Genomic DNA, 16,933 nt, shown 5'->3' on the forward strand with positions numbered 1-16,933 from the left:
ACAAACATACAAAAAGAAAAAGGGATTGATCAATGCACATTCCCTGGTCCCCTGTTTCATAAGTAAATTGTCTGTTAGTTTCATGCTAGTGCATACAGTATATTGACAAAAAACAGGTGTTTTTAGTTACAAAATTATGATCATAAGATTGGTAAGCCACCATACCACGTCAAGGTAAACCCCGTATGGTGGTCCTATCTATTTACCTCTGGTCATATTTTTCAAAGGCTGGCACTCCCGTGCACTGTTGCCATTCTTGACCTGGGGGCTGGTTTGAATCAGAGGGCTTAGTCACTCCCATGCCTTTTGCTTATTTAGAGAGAGATTGCCTGGTTCTACAGGCTTAATCCTCCCCCGCTTGTGGCTTGTAGAGGAGAAGACTGCCCATTAACCAGCACCCATTCTTTTAAAAGGCATAAGACCACCATTAAAGGGACAGGTGTGGGGGTGCTAACCCACATGGAAGTTTGGCCGTTCTTCCTGCAGAATTAAATCTGCTACAATACATAAATACACAAAAAGAGGTTATGGGAGCACTCCAAGGCTAAATAAAGTATACAAATACAATGGAAGTGCAACCGATCTGGCCAAATTAACTACAAGCATACAAAAAGAAAAAGGGATTGATCAATGCACATTCCCTCATCCCCTGTTTCATAAGTAAATTGTCTGTTAGTTTCATGCTAGTGCATATATTGACAATCTCTCTCTATATAAGCAAAAGGCATGGGAGTGACTAAGCCCTCTAATTCAAACCAGCCCCCAGGTCAAGAATGGCAATAGTGCACGGGAGTGCCAGTCTTTGAAAAATATGACCAGAGGTAAATAGATAGGACCACCATACGGGGTTTACCTTGACGTGGTATGGTGGCTTACCAATCTTATGATCATAATTTTGTAACTAAAAACCCCTGTTTTTTGTCAATATATGCACTAGCATGAAACTAACAGACAATTTACTTATGAAACAGGGGACCAGGGAATGTGCATTGATCAATCCCTTTTTTCTGTAAATTTGCCCAATGTTGATAAATGACCCCCAATAATGAGTCTTATTTAGTCTACATGAAAAACCGAAAGTATACATACATGCACTGATATACTGTGACCTTGCAATGAAATACAAGAGCTCATTTATGGCTACCATTGGCTATTAATTTGCAATTTGCACTGCGTGGGGCACTGTACAAATAGCCGCAGGCCTCTTTTGATCAGGTTTTTGATCAGGTGCAGAGAACTACAGCCCAGCAGTCTCTTGAACTTGTGCCCCCTGGGGCTGTAAATGATCCCTAAAAGCTATTTAGGGTTGTACATCAGCTTGCAGCATTTGTGCTAGTACAGCACTAGCCATAAGTATTGTACAATTGCATGGAACAATCTACTAGTATTGGTCATATCACCCTCATTTGTTTATGAAGCACAGATATGGATCTGGGATGGAAACAAAAAATAAAATGTTACTAATGCCTAACAAAAATATCTGTAGTAATAAGTCAAATCAACTGGACTTGTGTTTTTCTTGAAGGTGTTTCACCTGTCATCCAACTGACTTTCTCAATTCAGAATGACTTGTACAAAGATCTTTCTGGAACAAAATACCTGGAATGTTGCTCCAATCAGCATAATCTGTTTATCAAACCCAGCATGGGATCAGGGATCTCATGATTGTATTAGCATGATTGGAGCTTTGCGGTGTTATTAAACTTTCCAGGGAGAGGTGCAGCATTGTACATGGCAGACAATAGATGTCGCCTCCCCCGCCTCTATTCCAACTCGGTTTTTCTGTTTCCACATATATGGCCTCTTTAACACTCCAGGGTATTTATTCCAGGAAGATCTTTGTACAAGTCATTCTCAGCCAGTTGGATGACTGGTGAAATGTCTTCAAGAAAAACACAGCAAGTCTAGTTGATGTGACTTATTACTACTGATATATCATGACCTGGATGAATGAGAATCTACACAAACCTAACAAAAATGTTTCTAAGCAACTTTCCAATATACTATTATTACAAATCCCCAATGTTTTTTGTAAATATAACAAAATGCATTAAGCAATGTAAAAAGTATTTTCAATTGGCAAAATGAGCTGCAGTTAGTAACTGATTCTCAGCTTCATTGATTTGATGTGCTAAAGTATGTCCTCTGGGTCTGAATGAGGGAATGGTCAAATGTAAGCAAGGCAAGCAATTACTGGCTATTTGGTTTTATGTCAATAAAACTCTACCATTTAAAGAGAAACCTTGTGCATTTCTAGTGCTTGCTGTAGTGAATAGTTTAAAAATGCTGTACTTGCCATGTGTGTACTTAAAAAAATTGTATGAAATATAACTTTAAGAGTTGAACTTCTGTACTAGCAATGTGCCCTCCCCCCCCCCGCCCCCAGACCTGCTCCAACGCTGAAGAAGTAAGCGCGGAGCAAGTGAGGGGTGGCATTGGGGCTGCTACCTCAGGCAGCAGCTATCCCAAACAATCTGCTGCATTCCATAGTAACTAATTGTTGTAGTCTTGATGTGTATGACGGCCCTACACAAGTAGGAGATTAAGGTTAATCTACTTTACTTGTGCCTATATAGGTATGGGACGTATTGTAAAATTGTAAGAACAGAGATAGGCTTAACAGCAGGACTTTTCCTTGCAGAAGTGCTTCCAGTGTTATCCAGAATGATTGGGACTTGGGGTTTTCCAGATAAGGGACCTTTATGTAATTTGGATCACCCTATCCTTTAAATAATTATTGAGTAGACTTATAAAATTTATAAAAATGTGAGTTAAGAGCTTAATACATTTCATTCCTATGGGATTTTTAGAAGCGCATTTATCAATGTGTGAAAGTAAGAGTTCACTGGTTGATAAATGCGCTTCTTAAAATCCCATAGGAATGAATAAAACATGGTGAGTTTTTATGTATTTAGCTCTAAACTCACATTTTAATAAATCTGTCCCTACGTTTACTAAATAATTATTTCATTAACATTTACATTAACATCATAACATTTATTTATAAAGCGCCAACATATTCCGCATCGCTGTACAATAAGTGGGTTTCATACATAAGTGGGACATACAGAGTAACATACAGTATAAGGCAATCAATAACCTATCTCATTAGAGTGTTTCAAATCTAACCTTACATCTCTCCTGCTGTGTTAATAAGAATTTTTGTTTATTTATTATATAGGCATGTGAACTAATTGAATTTGTACGTGATAAATGCAGTGAGTATGTTTTTTCTACAAGTGTTTCTATAAAGTGCAATGCAAAAAGTGTTACTGCATCTGTTCTGCGAAGTGTAGAAAAAAGTATAGTGTATAAATTGAGATTTGGAAATGTCAGATTCTACATATACTGTAAATAGCATTTTATCAGTTAATTTTTTGATAATACGTAACTAAAGGTTAACGGCTGTTTTTTTTTTCTACCCCACTTTTAGCATGTTGCCAAGGTACGTTGCCCCACTACTTAAATGCTTTTTTTAAAAATTCCGATCTCACAAATCAATAAATTCAAGCATGCTATCACTAGAATGGTAATTGTTTGGGACATCAAAGGCTAAAAATATGGTGTTTGTGGCTCAAGGCCACTCCAGATTAGACCACACTTGCTGGGTGTGTCCTCTTCATATATTTAAATCAATTGTTTCAACTGTTTCACTGTCAGCAGCAACATATGAGACTTGTATTATTCCCGTGTATATTTATAATGCTCTGTCTTGCCCTGCTTGTGAATTATTGTTTTTTTTCTGGGTTACTTCCAAGTTGGACAACATCAGTTAGGTGATGACATACAGTATGGGGCTGATTTACTTACCCACGAACGGGTCGAATGGAGTCCGATTGCGTTTTTTTCGTAATGATCGGTACTTTGCGATTTTTTCGTATGTTTTGCGATTTTTTCGGATTCTTTACGAATTTTTCGGATCCAATACGATTTTTGCGTAAAAACGCGAGTTTTCCTATCCATTACGAAAGTTGCGTAAAAAGTTGCGCATTTTGCGTAGCGTTAAAACTTACGCGAAAAGTTGCGCATTTTTCGTAGCGTTAAAACTTAACGCTACGAAAAATGCGCAACTTTTCGCGTAAGTTTTAACGCTACGCAAAATGCGCAACTTTTTACGCAACTTTCGTAATGGATACGAAAAACTCGCGTTTTTACACAAAAATCGTATTGGATCCGAAAAATTCGTACAGAATCCGAAAAAATCGCAAAACATACGAAAAAGTCGCAAAATATTCGTTTTCAAGTCGGAACTTTTCCAATTCGGGTCGGATTCGTGGGTTAGTAAATCAGCCCCTATGAGTTAAGATACATACACAGACTTATAAAAGCTGCTGACCCATGTATGGGACTCTAGGGAGGTCCTGTCCGATCGGTGCCTGGCCGAGAATCAACTGGATTTTCATTGCAGTGTAATTTGGAACTCTTTGGGTATGGGGGTCCCAAGAGATCAAATACCTGTACAAAAAAAATCAGATTTACTCAAACTAAAAGAATTGGAGGAAAAGAAAAAGATTCTCAGTAATCTAAATTTATAGATACCTACTGCTCTTTGGAACATCACTGCACAATTTTTTTTTATAGTGGTAACCCAAAGAAAGGTGGCCTGTGATCGGAATTGGGTAGGTTTAACAATCAAATCTGTCAGTTGACCATATCTGCCAGTCGATGCACTGTCAAATGAGGAGTTAAAAAGAGCTGTAATCGCTTCTTATTTGCTGTTGTTCCAATGGTTCAGGCTGTCTTCCCCAACAATAAAACAAATTGCCCATTGTTATTTATAAGTATAAATATTCTTTGTATCTCTGCCTTGTAATATTTATGGTTTTAAGAGGAAGCCCTGAGAAAAGAAGCAAGAAATGTTAACATTATCATTTAATTTTTCTAGGAAAACCTCCCTGCCCTGTGTATCCTACAGAATTAGTTTTTGCTCTAGAGATGTCAAGTGCAGTGACCCCAGCAATTTACACACGAATGCTAACACTGACAAAAGATATTGTGAGCAACATCACAATCAGAGCAAGTAACTGTCCAGCAGGGGCTCGCGTGGCAGTTGTGTCCTATAATTCAAATATAAAGCACCTCATACGATTCTCTGACTTTCAAATCAAGGACAAGTTGATAAAGGCTGTGGAAAGTATTCCTCTGGAAAAGTCCTCTCAAAGCCCTGATGTTGGGGGTGCCATGACGTTTGTAGCAAGAAATATTTTTAAGAGATCCCTTCAAGGCTTCACAGTCAGAAGAATCGCTGTGCTTCTCAGCAGTGGACGTTCTGAAAATGCCAATAACATCAACATGGCAGTCATGGAATATGGTGCTCTTGGTATCATTCCAGTGGTATTTGCATTCAACCCAGCACCTCTTATCAAGCGTGCCTTTGAAGTAAGTACTTTTTTACACTATACAAATTCAGAACATTGTTTGACATTCAGCTGTAAAGGTGGCCATACACGTTACAATTATGATCTTTTACATGACCATTGGTTGCAGGAAAGATTGTTCATCCACCCCACTAACATTAGGAGCTGAATTGCCAAATTTGCAGGTAAAAACAAAGGAATTCTTAACCCTATCTGACAATTCAGCATTAATGTTGCCAATGATGTCCTGCCCAATGTACAAAATGACTGATATCCAAGGCTTTTACTGATATCACCATCTCCTACCATGTATGTATAGCCACCTATAGGTCCTCCAGCAGATCTATTATGATATGCAGAGTTTCACTTCCAAAAAGTTTCAAATGGATTTTTACCCAGCTAATGCTGTACATGCCATTGCTATGTAGTCCATTAGGCCTGCTCCAATATGGGCTTTATAGTTTCTGGGATAGTCAACAGTTATCTGGGCCTGACTATTTGCAAGGGCTGTGTCTAAACTTGCAGAGGTTCAGTTTCCACAAATATATTAACCCTGTAGCAACCCCTCTCAGAGAGTAATGTGGCCCAAAAAGGCATTAAACAAGCACAGAGATGGTCAATAGTAATCATACAGAAGAGACTACTTTAGACCGCCTTGGAGCAGCACCATCATAAAAAATGTGTTAAAAAAGCATATAGCTTAGATAAGTTTTCACAAATATGCTAGGATCATCAGAAAGCATTATTTAAATATAGCAACTATTTTCATACTTTTTTCCAAAAACAAAAATAATACTTTGGTTGCCAAAGCATGAATTCTAAAACAATATTTCAATAACACATTCATAACTCATTACCTTTCAGGCATAAACTTAATTTATATAGTGAAAGCTGTACTTTCAGCTGCCCAAGGTTAAAAAGAATGTCTCCTTGAAATGATTTTGCTTGTCTAGGGAATATGATGTAAAGTCAAACTCTCCACTGTCATCCATGTTAGTAATAGTCCAGGGAGATTTAGTAAGGGATAGTCCAGGCAGTAGAAATATAACAGACAGCCAGAATGTTTCTGCAATAAGTAGCACATGCAGTGAAACAGTGACAGAAAAACTATGAAACACCACATATGAGTCCCTAACTAATAAAAGGTAATAAAAACGAAAAAAATGTAAATCATAAAGCCAATGTTACTGGGTTGAAGGGACCAACCATTTTATTGTGCAACAGATAGTTCTCTTTTCCTTACTTCCACACACCACTTAAATGGGAAGAAGGAAAGTGGAATTACATATACTGAAGCAAGAGACATAGGCATGATAGTGATGGAGTCCGATGTGATTGTATTTATTTAGGTTAACTTTAAGGGCTTTCTACTTTATATGGGTATAAGCTTAAGCTTTCAGGTCAAGACCTGGGCCTTTGGAGAAGGAAAGCAATTTTGGCATTTTATTGCCAACAGATTAGTCACAAGGGTGTTTAAATATCTTAGATTTAAAGGAGAAGGAAGCACTTTATTGCAAATAGATGAGCCACAATAGTGCAAGCTAGGACACTACATTTATTTTATATTTATTCCATTCCTGAGTAAACAGCCATAGAAGCTCCCTCTGTTAGTTTAAGATAGCAGCTGCTATTTTAGCTTGGTCTGACTTTAATTCTGTGCCTGCACACTGCTATACTTAGATTACACAGCAGAGAGGGGAGGGGAGAGAGATGAGGTGGAAGGGAGGTGAAGGGAGGGGGAGAGAGGAGCAAACTGAGCAGTCTCCTGTTGTGCCCTGAAGGATTTTTCTGAGAGCAGGAAGTCTGACACAGAAGATCATGTATACAGAAAAACAGGAAATAAATGTGGTGTTTCTTTTTACTGAGGACTCAGAGAAGTAGTTCTGTAAGTGCTTATGGCTGTATTTACATAGACCTTTCTTATAAAGTTTACTTCATTTTTACCTTTCCTTCTCCTTTTATATGTTTTTACTACAAATTGAATTCAAACCTGTTAACATTGCAATTTTGGTCTGAAAATGACAAATTGAATTCAAACCTGCTAACATTGCAATTTAGGTCTGAAAACAACACTTTATACATTGGACTGTGACCCTAAATGTACTTACAGCACTTAGAGGATCTCATGTTAAGAGGGATCCAATTATTTAGCTTGACCAGTTCATTTCTGAAAGAAACATTTTTTTCCAATATTTTTTGCAGATGGATGCAACAGGAGCTTTTGAACTGATTGAAATGAAACCAAATGTAGATCCATTAAAAAATTTCAAGCTGTGCACTCTGTGTTTTGGTAAGAAAAATCACTTTTTTTAACTGTTAGTATTTGCTAATAATTGAAACAGCCCAGGACAGGATTCATAAGCATTCTCTAGTTTATAAAAGTGATACCTAGGGGCTGATTTACTAACCCACGAATCCGACCCGTAATGGCTACGAAAAACTCGCGTTTTTACGCAAAAATCGTATTGGTAACGAAAAATTCGTAAAGAATACGAAAAAATCGCAAAACATACGAAAAAATCGCAAAATACCGATCATTACGAAAAAAACGCAATCGGACTCATTTCGACCCGTTCGTGGGTAAGTAAATCAGCCCCATAGTGATCTTACCTGCAAACCCTTACTACTTTATGCTCTGATACATACTTGTAGTGCTTAAATGAAAACTAAACCCTAAAAATGAAAATGGCTAAAAATTCCATATTTTATATACTGTACTTACTGCACCAGCCTAAGGTTTCAGCATCTCATTAGCAGCAATGATCCAGGACTTCAAACTTTTCAAAGGGGGTCACCATCTTAGAAAGTGTCAGTGACACTCACATGCTCAGTGCGCTCTGAGCAGCTGTTGGGAAGCTAAGCTTAGGGGTTGTAGCAATTAGTTATATTTTATCTTTATTAATGTTTAGTGTCTCGTGTAGGTCCCATTCTGTTATACATTACAAAAATGCTCAGAATAATTCATGATTTTGTAAGTAAAGGAAAATCAGTCAGAACAAACTATAGATTTGGCTCATAAGGCTGACTATCTCCATTTAAATAGATCTTTATCAAACTTTTTTCCATTACAGGAAGCATGTCCTGTGAGATGTCAAAGCAAGGCTTGCTCCATCTGTAATTACTAATCTTTTTTTTGTGTGTTTTTGCAGACAAATGTCGGCCAGAAAAGTCCTGTGGCGACAAATCAACTCAACAAAAGCCACCTATGGATGTTGCCTTTCTTCTTGATAGTTCATACAATGTGAAATACGATGAATTTGAAGCAGCAAGAGAATTTTTAGGCAGCATGATTGATCATTTTGACATTGAAGGATCAGCTTCTGATAGAGTAGCACTTGTGACCTTTAATGAAAGTTATCATGTTGACTTTAACTTATTATCCTATGACAACAAAAGTAGGATCAAGAAACACATACAGGAAAGTGTTCAACAGGTCAGTGGCCAACCAGCTCTTGGCTTATCGCTACAATATACAATTGAGAACATTATGGCAAAGACACCCAATCTAAGGAAACACAAAGTCATAATTATTATATTATTTGGAGAGACAAGCCAGTGGGACAAGCAGACACTCAGTGATGCCTCTCAAAAAGCCAAATGTGAAGGCTATGCTGTATTTGTGCTTTCCATTGGTAGATCACATAACAACACTGAACTGACAGAGCTTGCAAGTAAACCTTTGGATCATCACTTACTTGGACTTGGTAGAATACACAAACCAGACCTTGTGTATGCCAGTGGGTTTCTGCAACAATTTCTTAATTATGTGAGAAGTAAGTATCTCTTCACCTTTTTTCCCTTCCAAAGTGTAATGTTACAAGAGGGGATTTGTCGATTGTTGGCCTTTCTAACTTTTGTCCGGGAACGTTTAGTTAGCACAGGTTGGAGAATCCATAGAGTTTTCTTCCGAAATGCTAAATGTGAATCGTGCAAGTATGGTGTACTGATGCTTCTGTCAAACCCCTGCAAGTGTTTTCCTACTATTGGGTATATATATATCCATGAACATCCTCACCAAGACTGTTCCAGGCACACAAAAGGCATACAGACTGCCAAGTGTGAAGCTTTAACTAGAAGTAATTAGCACTCTCAGTAATTTCAGTTTGCATACAATTAGTGAAAACACATCTGTAGCACCCAATTATGTACACATGCAAACACAATATGCCCCAATAATTGCATAAAAATACAAATCTTCACATTGGTGATTGGTGGAAAAGCAGAACTATTGTGGTACCTACTTTTCCTGCATGTAAATCAGCCAAACGTATAGTTACACTGTAAGGGGCAGATTTATCAAAATTCGAGGTTGTTTTTTTTCTCTGCCCCAAAAAAAACACATATATTTAAATTGTCGTGATTTATCAGATAAAAATAACATGAAAAGTCGACCAGAAAATGTAAAAGCTGCTGAGTTTCTATAAAATTCATTGGGAATTTTTCCAAGCAATTTTATTTTATTTATTTTTTCCCGGTTTATTAAAACATTTGAGATTTTCAGACTTATTGAAAAATAAAAATGCGTATGTGCATTTTTTCATGCCCAATGAGCTTACTTGGTGCCAAACTTGAACGCTTGCTTATAGAAACCCTTTGCTTAAGCTAGCTTTTGTAAGTGATTATTTTAATGTATGAGGTACAGTTATTACTATTACAATTATTTATACAATTTAGAAAGAGATATGCAATACCAATTACCAGTAATGACAGCATGCATAAGCATATGGTACTGCAGTTCATGGTAAGCAAATGCTTCACAAAACCTGCTGTGCTGCATGTAAAGGCATTGACATCCACAGATCTTAAGGTGTCACATCCTTTTATTCCATTTATCAAAGGGACCAGTGGCTTGAAGGCGGGGCCCTAGAAAAGCATGATGACTTTGAAACACATAGAGGGGCAGTGTACCCCTTGTTAAAAAAAAATGCAATGAATAGGAATAACTCACCATACAAGAGCTTTCTATAGATTTTTGTTATTAGCTTGAGCTAAAAAAGAAAAAGAGGCAAGCTGAAACGTTTCCATCTTTGGCCCTTGCAAGGTAGATAATTAGATTCTGAGTATACATCCCCCTCCCTTCTCCCCTTCTCCCCACTGTTATGTAAGCAAGAGCCCATTATGCAGGGTGTTAATCTGTAATAGTAATCCAGTCTAAAACATGGAATAGCTTCAGATTCACTATTTGCCCTGTTTAGCCAAAGAAAAACAATAGCATTTTCATGATTACAACAATAGGCAAAAATCTGTAGGGTGTGACTGATATGTGTTTCTTGCATGGATTTCATTTACCAATGAGAATTGGCAATTAGACATTGCCATTCCTAAATGTGTTGCATATTTATTAGAGGTGAATCTATGCAGAAGTTTACAAAATGCCCATCCTATGAGTTGAATAAATAACATGTAACGGTAGGTTATGCCGCATCCCTAGGTTACACTGTTTACATATGTACAGTATTTAGAACACACTAATCTTTTACAATGAACTTGCACGTGGGATAAAGTGAACTCTCTCCCTCAAAGGGTGTCCATTATAGGAGTGCCAACACAAGCATAGTCAGTATAGTACAGACTTTTCAATAAGGTTTTGATCTTTCCTCGCTATCAAGAGCGGACATACTGTGGGAAAGTTTCTGCTTATGAGGGAATAACCTTTCCAACATCCACAATAAAAATGACTAAAATATGCTTTATAAACAGGAGGTATTGGCAAGTATCCCTCAGCCGAGCTCAAGAAGAAATGCTCAGCAGCTGCAGTGCCAGTCAGCAGAAGAAGATTGTGAGTGTTGTATATTAACATTTTTGTGAAATACCTTTCAGTTTTACTTTTATATATTGAAAGAATTCTAAATTGACATTTTGGGCTACCAGATATTAAGGTACCTTAAAAGAATTTAAACAAAATGGTTTCTGTGGAACTACATGACCTTCCTCATCATGTCACGCTTGAGTTCAAGTTTTGCAAAGCAGATGCTGAAAGTGCCCCCATGTCTGTTCTCATAGTAGAATAATAGTAGCAACTTTAATGAGAACCAAGTTTGTATTGTTGGACTTGGAGTAAAGGTTTGATATGTTATGAGCACAGACAGACATTTAAACCCACTGCGTAAGGACAGAAAGTGCCTTCAAATTACATATGAACCATCAACAAATACTTTTGGGTCTTTTGAGTACGCTTGCGCTGCCCCCTTGTGCTTGCTCATTAACATTTTGCCATCCATGTTAGGAGGACAGTTGCCACCTCTATGAAAGCTTTAGTGTGGAAGATTTAGCAAAGGTTTAATTGGTAATCCTGGTATTTTACCAGCAATTTATTAAAAGCTTTGCTTATTACCCAAAGCATTTTCTTTTTTTCACCATGATTTTTTTTTTAGAGCATTTGAATTCCACTGTATCCTGTCACCTAAAATTTGCAAGTATGCTAAAAATTATAGTACTAAACTGTAAAGTATCAGACCAGTCAGCAATAATACCACTTGGATGACTGGAGGGTGCAGGGCCCAGCGGGGCTTCTGCCTCAGGGACCCCTGCACCCCCCAATGGCCCCCCCACCTTCACCCTCCCCCCAAAGGAGCCCCCAACACCCTCCGACCCCTGGTGGATCGTGGGAGCAACCTGGGGGGTTCCAGTCCAACGCTGGTTTATGGGATGTTCATCAAATTCTTAAAATATGTCTGACTATATATGTTGTTAATCTCAAACAAAAACTGTAGTACCGTGTTAGCCAGTGTCAAAAATAATAAAAAAACACAAAGGCAAATGTTTTGTAGAAATGATATTGGTTAACAATAAAGATACATTGAAAGCTTGCGGAGCTCTAAAGCCCCTTCGTCAAAAGCTGGAATGGCCACGGGCTTTGGGACATGAAGTTGTTAATTCTAAAAGGGAACTTTGAAACTGAATGAGAAAGGAAGATCTATGAATTCAAATGTATGGAGTTATTTAACTCATTAAGACAGGGACTTAATTTGGGGTCAGGTTTCACGTCACATTGTGTGAGCTGACTGAATTCAGACCCCAGGACTATTTACAACCCACCCTAATAAACATTAATGACTTTAATTATCTTCACAAGTTACCTTTATTAATCTGTAACTTCCTAATTTATTGCTCGTGAACACTTCTCTCTGATTTAACAGTATATATGTTGTGTCATTCCAGTTTTCATTTGTATTTTGCCTGACCAAGGGGCTTTAGAGCTCCAAAAGCTTTCAGTGTATCTTTATTGTTAGCCAATATAGGTATCATTGCTAACAATACTTTTGTTTTTTTATTATTATATATGTTGTATAATGTCTTTTTGGGTTAAAAAAAGACTTGTAAATCCATACTGTTACTGTTAAGATAGTAAATAAACAGTAAATAGGGCTACCAATTTCAGATTTTAGATATAAAACCCCAGTGGAGGAAACATCCAAGTACCAAGAGTCTAAGAATAATGTCGCAGACAGGTGGCAGAGAAAACATTTCTGATGGAATGGTATCAGCCTGTCACTGCTCTAGCTAATTACATTTCACCCTAAAAATATGCATGCCATTTGCGGTTTCTTCACTCCCAATGGAACCACCTCATGTTATTAGCCTTTCTCTGTATTGGTAAAAAGGTATGTTTGCTCGAGCACTACTATTTATATAAATAAGCTGCTTCTTAGCAATGGGCTGTAGGGCCCATGTTTTTACTTTATGGCATCAAAGTAGGTAATTTAATATTTTACAAGACCTGGTGGGTATTCCTATAGACATCCTGTGTTTAATTGATTGGTATTATTAATCAGGCCCTCACAGACTGATGCAGAAGAAATGAGAAGAGCAGGAGCTGAATATCTTTCTGATATGCAGTTGGACTTTATCTCTCAGAAACAAAGCAGCAACATGGACAACTTAGCATTCCAGAACCTAGAAAGAGAGTTACTCAGGGCTGACTCTGAAGAAGCCAAGACGGGCCACATCAGATAACATGTTTGTGGTATATCTCCTACTTACTAATGTCATTCCAATCATCTTGGCTTTTATATTTTGTTATAAATGTAATATTAATTTTGTACTGTAACAGGCTAAAATTATTTCATTCTGTATGCTTTAACCACTGGTCTTGGTCAAAAAGCCTGTGGATGTGGAAGATATCTTGGGGCACATTCAGGGAGTAATAACAGATGCACAGTTTCTCCAGTTTGCTTGCAAACTACAAACTAGTAAATGCTTCCTTCCAATTGGTTAATCAAAGAAGAAAGAAAGGGAACGTTACAGTGATTACAAATGCTACAAACCCCAGGCAGGAGTTCCTGTTCACTGAAAAGTTCACTAGCTTGGGGCTATTTTTTTGCAGGAGAAAGTTTTTGTTTCAGTGAGAAGGATCTTATTTGGAATATTTATTTGCAATAATTACTCTTGAATTATCTGCTTTCTCCTCCTTGCACAATTGCTCTGAACAACCAGAAATTGCAAAATAGAAGCACATTCTTTTTCAAAGTAAATAGTTAGTGTCTTCCATGTTTCTTTCCTGTGTAGGCTTTAATTCAAATGTCAGCTCACATTAAACTAAAGAACAAAAAAGTGATATCAACTGGGATGTATTAGCTGTACAATTAATTCAGTACAAAGACTGGATCATATTATTGTAGGTTGCAGCAATTAGTTATACTGTAAAAACCTTTATAGAACTAATAAAATTCATGTCACTTTAGTTTTGGTAATTTGGGTGGCCCTTATACATTAACAATGACTCCCTGACACCAGAGCTTACAAAGTTGCTCTGAAACAGGACTATGAAATAGGCAGGGCAAAACTCTCTAAAAGAATGCCTTTGCTAAAATAGATATGCTGTAGGGCTCTGATTAACCAAGGATTTTGCTAAGTGTGGGAGATAACTGCATTTATAACGCAGTGTTATATCTGCACTGTTGTTGGTGCTACTTATAAAAGGGATTTATGACCTGTAAAGCAATACAGTAAACTCTGAAGCAAAATGACTTTTAAATTAATATGCCATAAACTGAGGAAAAGGAGTCGCAAATACAAAAAAGTGTGTAAGCCATTTATTTCAGGCATAGATAAAACACTCAACATTTCGGGGGACAAGGCACCCTTAGTCAGATTAGAATGAACTAAATCTGTTACTCAGCAAGTCCCTCAAATTATAGGAAATTAATTTAGCATAACCATCAATCTTGCGAGAGATGACAAAAAAATGCATCATATACAAGCTGTATATAGAAACTGTTTCTAAGATGTGGGGTTGGGGAATATGCCTCTGCAACATGTGATGTGTATTTAATAAATGTGATGTTTCTTAGGGGGGCTGTGTGTGCGTCATTTCCTAATGTTAAACATCATGCAAAGTAAAGAACTTTCCTGGCAAATCTACACTGGAAAAATACTTAGCATGTATGGAGCAGGCAGACTCTCAGAGCACCCTTTGATAAAAGAAATAACACTTACTTGCTTTCTATTCTGTACACATGAGCTTCTGTGTCAGACTTCTTTCTCACAGCAAAATCCTTCAGGGCACAGCACAAGCTTGCACCGCTCCCTCCTCCCCCCTCCACTTAGCAGCAAGATATATAGGCAGCAGGAGAGATGCAAGCAGGCAAGAGCTAAGGCCACTCATATGCATTTCAAGCGACGATTTACTTTGTTGCCAGTGGAAAAAACATTTTGGAGAGATTAGTGGTCCGTGCTAGCAGAGATTTATGGTGGTCGACTAATCTCTCCATGGGGCATTAGTCTAAAATGGCAGCTGCTATCTTAAACATGCAGAGTTAGCTTCTAGGGCTGTTTACACAGGTATGGTAAAACATTCTGCAGAACAAATATAGTGTTCTAGCTTGCACTATTGTGGCTAATCTATTGGCAATAAACTGCCTCCAATTTCCAGTTGGTCTTCATTTTTTATTTGTGTTTATTTTCATTTTCTCACTTTTTGTTTGGCAACTCTCCAGTTTAGAATTTCAGCAGATATCTGGTTGCTGGGGTTATAAATGACCTTAGCAACCAGGGATTAATTTGAAAGATGCACTGGTATACGAATATAAGAGGACATTAAAAGAAAATAAGATATAAAAAGTAACAACAACAACAACATTGTAGCCTCACAGAGCAAGTGTTTTACTTGGAGGTAGAAGAATAAGGTGATTAATAAAAAAAAACTATAAAGAATAAATAATGAAGATGAATAAAAAGTTGCTTAGAATTTGTCATTCAAAAGTATATGAAAATTTAATTAACGGTGAAATTATTATTTAGAGGTGAACCTTTAAAAATAAAAAAATGAATTTCTCTCTATTGGTCCAGAGGAAGGCAAAAGCCCCCACTTGTTGCTCCTACCAATTTGCTACAAGAGGAGAAAAAATTCCTTCCCGACACCTAAGGGCTATAGCAACATGTGGCATTTAAACCCAAGTGATGCTTTCAGGGACATTTTCCTATTTGGATGTTAATAAAAACTATATATTTTTTTTTTCTTTTTAATTTCAGGAATAGTGGTATGTGGAGAGCAGCACCCGGTGGTTATTTTGAAAAACTGAAGTGATTCTGCAATGAATAACATGACATTGTGCTGCAACTTAAATGGGGTCAAATTTTTTTTTTGGAGTCAACCAAAAAATCCCATTAAAATAAAGATAACATTTAACAACTTAAAAGAAAAAAGAATTGTTTCAAACATGCCTTAGGGCTCTGGCACATGGGGAGATTAGTCGCCCCTGACAAATCTCCCTTGTCACGGGCAAATAATCTCCCCGAACTACCATCCCACCGGCGAAAATGTAAGTCGCCGGTGGGATGGCACACACTGCGCAGGCAATTTCGGCAAATCGCCGAAGTTGCCTCGCGAGGCATTTTCTGTCGGGGGAGACTAACCACCCCGTGTGCCAGAGCCCTTAAGGTGGCCAGACACAGGCAGATTTAAGCTGCTAATTTAGACCCTTTAGACTGATTCAGCAGTTTATCTGCCAGTGTATGGGGACCTCAGATGAGCCTAGGTTTTTTTTTTTTTTTTTTTTTTTACAGTTGATGTTGATCTATAACTATGCAACCAGATGCCCCCTTGTGCTTTGTGTCAGTTTGATGGGCAGTTAGCTCTGATAAATCATAGATAACATTATAGTTATAGAGTTTTAATTGATTGCATTTAGAGCTGTAGTGGCATGTTCTAACTAAATGTATGCCTATAGCGGGTCAAGAGTTTCATGATATGAAGCATGATTGCTAGCCATGTATTGCTGGTTGTATAATAAATCTCCTTAGAAAACAGCATAGTGAAGAAACATTAAGGTTTCAATAAATTATACTTAATTTTTGTGCTGCATAATGGTGCCAACTGTACAGACAAGAGCAGTTGTACAAGACACAAGGGGCGATTAGTCCCAACGACTTTCCCGCCGTAGCGTATAAGTCACTGTGACTGTCATCCGTGTTTTTTTGCCGCACTAGCATAATTTCTTCTTTTTATCTAGAAATATAACAAGAGGTATGTACTGTATAGCAATTTCTTCTTGCTTGGATTTCCTTAGCTCCAGTGCAGGTGTAGTTTGAGTAGTACTCGAAGGCATTTATCGGTCTGAAACTCCCTAGACCTA

General features: G+C 37.6%; 1 protein-coding gene across 1 annotated transcript in view; it reads left to right on the forward strand.

Annotated features, from left to right (window-relative positions):
- col6a6 (collagen, type VI, alpha 6) overlaps window positions 1-14,649 on the forward strand; it is a 78,346-nt gene extending 63,697 nt beyond the window's left edge. The window contains exons 32-38 of the mRNA XM_031904420.1: window positions 3,182-3,218; window positions 3,434-3,445; window positions 4,886-5,379; window positions 7,560-7,647; window positions 8,507-9,130; window positions 11,058-11,136; window positions 13,133-14,649. Coding sequence (XP_031760280.1) covers window positions 3,182-3,218; window positions 3,434-3,445; window positions 4,886-5,379; window positions 7,560-7,647; window positions 8,507-9,130; window positions 11,058-11,136; window positions 13,133-13,313 — 1,515 coding nt within the window. The 3' untranslated portion in view covers window positions 13,314-14,649. The remainder of the gene's footprint in view (window positions 1-3,181; window positions 3,219-3,433; window positions 3,446-4,885; window positions 5,380-7,559; window positions 7,648-8,506; window positions 9,131-11,057; window positions 11,137-13,132) is intronic.
- Window positions 14,650-16,933: the final 2,284 nt, after the last annotated feature.

The sequence above is a fragment of the Xenopus tropicalis genome, chromosome 6 (assembly GCF_000004195.4).
Source record: "Xenopus tropicalis strain Nigerian chromosome 6, UCB_Xtro_10.0, whole genome shotgun sequence".
Taxonomy (NCBI): Eukaryota; Metazoa; Chordata; class Amphibia; order Anura; family Pipidae; genus Xenopus; species Xenopus tropicalis.